Source organism: Frankliniella occidentalis, unplaced genomic scaffold, assembly GCF_000697945.3.
Source record: "Frankliniella occidentalis isolate FOCC.00 unplaced genomic scaffold, Focc_3.1 Scaffold24, whole genome shotgun sequence".
NCBI lineage: Eukaryota > Metazoa > Arthropoda > Insecta > Thysanoptera > Thripidae > Frankliniella > Frankliniella occidentalis.
Genome location: NW_026267154.1, coordinates 325,156 through 330,567, shown reverse-complemented (window position 1 = coordinate 330,567; position 5,412 = coordinate 325,156). Strand labels below are relative to the sequence as shown.

Below are 5,412 nucleotides of genomic sequence, written 5' to 3'. Positions count from 1 at the left end.
AAAATTTGTTTTTAAATTTGTTTTTACTGCGATTGCCAGGTGGCCAGGGGTGTCGCTGGTGGTGATCCGCGGCTACGACCACCTGCAGCAGTGCGCCTACATCGGCGACGACTCGTCGGAGGAGGCGGAGGAAGTGCGTCGCGCGGCTCTCCGCCAGCAGCTCGAGGAGGGCCACCGCGCGCCGCGGACCCCGGCTCCGCCCCCGGACGAGCCGAGGCTCAAGCCGCGCTCCAACCTGCCCACCCGCATGCACGTCGTCAAGGAGGAGGCCGTCGAGTTCCACGAGAAGGTGCGGCCGGCTCCACGGCTCTTCAACCGCCTGGACGGGCTGGAGGAGGCGCGGGCGTCCCCGGAGGACGCGGAGGGCTCGGCGGAGCTGGCGCGTGGCGTCCTGGAGCGGCTGCGGGCCCTGGGCCGCACGGGGCAGCGCGCCCTCGAACGGCTGCGGGCCGCCAGGCTCGGCAGGGACGTCGGCGAGGACGAGAACATCGCCGCGGAGGACCCCGGCCCCGCGCCGCCCTCGCCGCCCGCACCTCCTGCACCGCCCGCGCCCGGCGAGGACGTCCACGGCTGGGTCAACGAGACCACCAGCCTGGACGAGTCGCACTCGGAGCTGTGGTCGTCCTTCAGCTCCTCCGAGGAGGCGCTGCTCGGGTGCGCTGGGCTGGTGCTCAACCTGCCGCTCACCCCGCACCGCCAGTGCCAGCGGCGCCGGCCCGTCGAGGACCTGGCCACCGCGGCCGCGCCCAACGTCATCACCTACACCGTGCCCATGGACGGCCACTACTTCTTCATCCTGGGCAGCGAGAACGAGGTGCAGACCAACTACGTGCGCGTGCGCTTCGAGCTCGACAGGGTGGTGTACGACGTGCACGGCCCGGTGGCCGAGTGCACGCCCGGCGCCCCCGGCCAGAACGCCACCTCGTGCACCCTGCCACTTCGTTTCCTGTCCGACGACACCATGGTCCTCGAGGTGCCCGTCGAGACGGACGAGGAGGCCCGGGACAACCCCCGCGTCCACCACGACCACGTCCTGGCCGTGTCCACGTGCGAGCCCCGCACGGCCCTGTACGTCGCGTGCATCCTGGCGCTGCCGGCCCTCATCCTGACTTGTGCTTTCTGAACCGCGCGGCCTCGACAAGAGGCCTACCGTCCGACCGTCCACCCCTGGCGCGCCACGCGGCTCGAGGGCGCCCACCCCCAAGAAGACAGCGTCTTCGACCTCCACGAAGTTGGGCTGACGGCAGTTTGCATGGGAAGGGGAAATAATTCAACATGTCATGAGCTACAAGAAGCATGTCAATTTTTATTAGCAAATAAATATCCTAAATGCCTATAATAGTATTCTTAAAAACTACATGAACAATTATAAAAAACAAGAATAGAATGACAACACAACCGTAGGTTTAGGGTGCCACACTTGGATGATATGTGCAAGCTTCTTCAAAACCAGAGAGAAATTAATCTTTGACATATCACAGAAAAAATGTAACTGTCTCAAATTCTCAAGAGAGCATGACAATATGTTGGAATTGGGCCACATGGACTATGGTATCACTTTGCTGAGATTGAGCAGATTCAAAGTACCATAAACTGTTTGATATGGTTTTAATCAATCTCTTATCAGAAATTTGCAGTCACAAAAAACCACAAAAAAGGACAGAATTTTTTTTTGAAATTTCATTGTTAAAATTATTTGAAGCCCAGGGAGTGACACTAGTAATTATTTTTAGCTTTCAGCTGAAGATGATAATTTCATGGTTTCCATTTAACAATACTGAGATTGAATGAACTGAGAAATATGACAAAACATTATGAACACAAAATCAATAAAACAGTTTTCGTCCAATGCATATGCATCATAAATAAGTATTACAAATTTTTGATTGAATGCACGTGTAGCATATTTGCTCAAATGTACAGAATTGAGACAATGGTTAAGAAAATCTTATGGGTTTTCAATCACTTGTTGACCAGATGATGGAGGGTCCTCTTGATCAACAAGTTCAAACAAATTTGCTTCCTGATCCTGTGAGAACAGAAAACCAAGACAAGTTGATGCAACAGATATTTAATTGCCTTTTTAAAAATGTAAATTGATTTTCATATTTCTTTAGGTTTCTTACATTTCCCTCCGGAGAATCTCCTTCAATGACAATTTCCTCTGGATCAGGAGCCCGAGGCAAAAATTCTAAATCAGGATACATCTGTTTGAAAATTTTCTCTGCCTGAAAAGAGTAGGTTTTAGAGTTAGTTAAAATGCTTATGGATTGATTTTAAATTGGTTGGGGTGATGACTTACTTGATGCACAGAAAATTCAAAATCAAGTTCTAAATCAGGACCAGAACATAGATGTAGGTTCTGCGGTACACTGGGACTTAAGTTGCTCTTTGATGTTTCAAGGCAGTCAAAGTACATCGACCACAGTACTTGTGGTTTGGTGCGAACAGTTGCTGCTTCATCACCATTTCCACCTCGTGCCTCCGAGTGGGCAAAATTTGACTCCTACAGAAAACAAAGAAGGCATAAGAAGTTGAATGTGCAGGCAATAAAAAAAACAAAATAAAATAAAAACAGAAAAATTCTATACCTGTTTCACAGTTTGAGTTGATTGGGTACCAGTTGTGATGTCATAATCACTAGGATTTACATCATCTACAGTAAGAATATGTTCAGCAATTTCCAGCAAATCCTCCCTTGCTGATTTGCTCTGCTTGCAAGTCATGTGAACCAAAACTGGAAAAAAATCCATGAGGAAATGAGTATTACAATTATAAATTTGAGGTTTATCCATATTTTAGCATTTCTTAAAATACAAAGTAATGAGAATTTCCTCAATCAGATAAACATCAACAGAACTCACACAGTCCTTTGGGACACGCGTGGGTTGATGGTCCCACCTCAATCACAGTGACAGGGTTTGGGTGGTTTGGTCCAGGAGGAAACTGGAGGAATGTGAGAGGTTCTTTTTCTGCTGGCATTATAGATCTAAACACACACAAAAAAAACAACAAAAAAAAAACAATGTGATTGAATTTGACATAAAAAATATTTAAAGATAAATAACACATCTTTAAATCTAGTATATACTTGTTCGTGATGAAGACAGCACGTGATATCCCGCTCACTGGTGAATCATCAAAATAATTAGAGGGAGCTTGAGAAATACTCATAACAACATGGTCTGCTGCTAAGCGCTGACCACATGAGACAACACCAACACAACGGTCATCAGCTACAACCAGAGCCTTGGCTGGGTGTTGCAGGCAGTAGGTCCCACCAAACACAGCACACAAACTGACAGGAAAACAAATATTACAGTAAACTACAAAATTAATTTCAGAAAAATGAATCTCACTTCTATGACAACTCTTACCGACAAAAGGCTTGTGGTAGTTCTCCAGTACCATACATAGGCCATAAAAATGGTGTATTTCCATAACGGCCCAGGCTATTCAGGAAGCGTTGAGTACGCTCGACTCCCTCCATGCATGGAGTACTATCCGTTCCCATTGCAATAGCATAGAGGACATAATGGAGGAGGTGTGCTGTAAGACGCTTGGATTTCAAATAATCTAGAAATGTCTTGGTATCAAAACCTATTTAAAATGGAAAAAGAAAAATATAGTACAGTGCTATTTCCCAACAAAAGTCTAAAGAAAGTAAAGTAAAGCAAATAAAACAAACAGCAAAAAATTAATAAAACCTTGAAATTCTTGAATCAAATTTTCTGTGTCCATACAGGTAGTCAATAATTTCATCAGCATACGCTTTTCAACAACAGATACATGCCGTGTAGCAAACACATCAGCCCTTGAGCAAGGCACAACATTGAGTTCTCCATCAAGCCATGTAAGTACACGAGTGACAGCATGGAACTCTGTGTAGCGAGCTATGTTAGACGATATAAGGAGTTCCACAAGTGATCCTCGTGCAAACAGGAGCTGAAAAGATGTTATCAATTTCATTTTGCAAGTAATTCCAAAACATTTATGAACAGAAAAGGCTAGTACCTTTGGAGCTAAATCAATATTGAAACGGCGGTACTCTCTCATTATGTCTTCCTGTGTCCAATTACTATTTTGGGTACATTGGGTTGAAGGCATTTTTTCAGATTCACTGTTGGTATGTGTACGAGTGGAAGTTTCTTTGGTGCTAGAAGACTCAGATACCTCAACCTCTTCAATTTGTTCTTCCTCATCACTTGTCTGGGACTTCCTGCTCCACTGTTCCACTTTGATTTCACCTGATTTCCTTCAAAATGTATACAAATTTTATGAAAAATTCGTATCTTATAAACATAATTAGACTACATCAGACAATAAACTATTTTCATTTTCGCTACACTCAAAGGAACAAACTACTTCTTCCTCAATTATTTTCCCAAGGAAAATTGAACAGATAAAATGATCAATCAAAATGAATAGTAAAGGCACTTTCAGTTTGCTTCTGTTCATTGAGAGGAGCACACAAAAGAAATAGTATTACTTTTACTGATACTTACTTTGGAATATGCCACTTAAGATCAACATTGTTCACATGAGTGGCTTGGCTTCTTAAAAATACAAAATCTTCACCATTATTAATTTTTACATCAGAATTTGGGTCATCAAGATCTGAAGATAGAGTTTCTTTGTTTTCGCAATCTGCCACCCATTTGTTCAAGTTCTCTAAATTAAAGGATGACCAGAGACCACCATAATACTCATTGCTGGAATCATGATGGGGAGAGACTGGTCAGTTTTTTATGCACAATCCTTCACAAATGTATCGGATGATGAATAAGACACATCCTGGCTGCAAAAGTGCCGCAAGGGATTGTTGACAAAAATTTACCTATCAATGTGAAGTACCTGTTTACCAACTCTACTTGCAGCAGCTGCAAGAATAGACTCAGTCATCCCTGAAACAAATATAAAATGTAAAACCATCTAATGCTATATTATGAAATTTTTGACAAAGCAGCTCGCAGTGTGTCAACGGGTATAAATACATTTGTACACAATAAAACTAGGAAATAGATTGGGGATGTCTGACAGTGACACAAGTGATTGATGGGCTTCCAGCAGTCAGTAAAAATGAAGGATTGAGAATATAGCAGAGCCAGTAGAGATATGGGCCCCCACAATAGGAAATGAATCTGGTTTTACATGAGTTACAGAACTAACCAAATAAACAGGTAAATCGCCCCTGCTCACCTGTTCCGATGACAATAACATCATAGTTCGTAGGGAGATCACTGTCTGCTGCCATTTCGATATTTTCCTTAACTTCTCCACGTAAATGAATTCCTTAACAACGTCTTACAGCAGTCTAAAGCACTGTTTTGGTGATTTTGGCAGCAGCCGACATCAACGATGGCATTTTCTTGAAAACAACAAAAGAAAGGGGCGGGGTGAGGAAAATAGGGG

At 44.5% G+C, this 5,412-nt stretch overlaps 3 protein-coding genes across 7 annotated transcripts in view; 2 read left to right on the top strand and 1 right to left on the bottom strand.

Annotated features, from left to right (window-relative positions):
- The window catches only part of LOC113212116 (uncharacterized), an 11,577-nt gene extending 10,238 nt beyond the window's left edge, over positions 1–1,339 (top strand). For both annotated transcript variants that reach the window (XM_026430707.2, XM_052265130.1), the window contains exon 4: positions 40–1,339. In XM_026430707.2, coding sequence (XP_026286492.2) covers positions 40–1,123 — 1,084 coding nt within the window. In that variant the 3' untranslated portion in view covers positions 1,124–1,339. The remainder of the gene's footprint in view (positions 1–39) is intronic.
- Positions 1–5,412, top strand: part of LOC113212106 (microtubule-associated protein futsch) — a 29,691-nt gene that overhangs the window by 22,510 nt on the left and 1,769 nt on the right. The gene's annotated exons all lie outside the window — the stretch shown is intronic.
- LOC113212115 (rab proteins geranylgeranyltransferase component A 2) lies at positions 1,287–5,394 on the bottom strand. The gene is made up of 12 exons (XM_026430705.2): positions 5,200–5,394; positions 4,838–4,904; positions 4,506–4,712; positions 4,015–4,255; positions 3,708–3,945; positions 3,378–3,600; positions 3,092–3,298; positions 2,865–2,989; positions 2,592–2,737; positions 2,303–2,506; positions 2,127–2,228; positions 1,287–2,029 (listed from the first exon to the last, which is right to left on the bottom strand). The coding sequence occupies exons 1-12, from the start codon at positions 5,252–5,254 to the stop codon at positions 1,949–1,951; spliced, it is 1,896 nt and encodes a 631-aa protein (XP_026286490.1). The 5' UTR covers positions 5,255–5,394; the 3' UTR covers positions 1,287–1,948.

Excerpts from the sequence above, each read along its gene's own strand:
- LOC113212115 (XM_026430705.2), bottom strand. The coding sequence starts at position 5,254 with ATGGCAGCAGACAGTGATCTCCCTACGAACTATGATGTTATTGTCATC. Across the intron at positions 3,299-3,377 it reads CTACCACAAGCCTTTTGTCG|TTTGTGTGCTGTGTTTGGTG; the intron begins GTAAGAGTTGTC and ends TTTTCCTGTCAG. Across the intron at positions 2,229-2,302 it reads TTGAATTTTCTGTGCATCAA|GCAGAGAAAATTTTCAAACA; the intron begins GTAAGTCATCAC and ends TACTCTTTTCAG.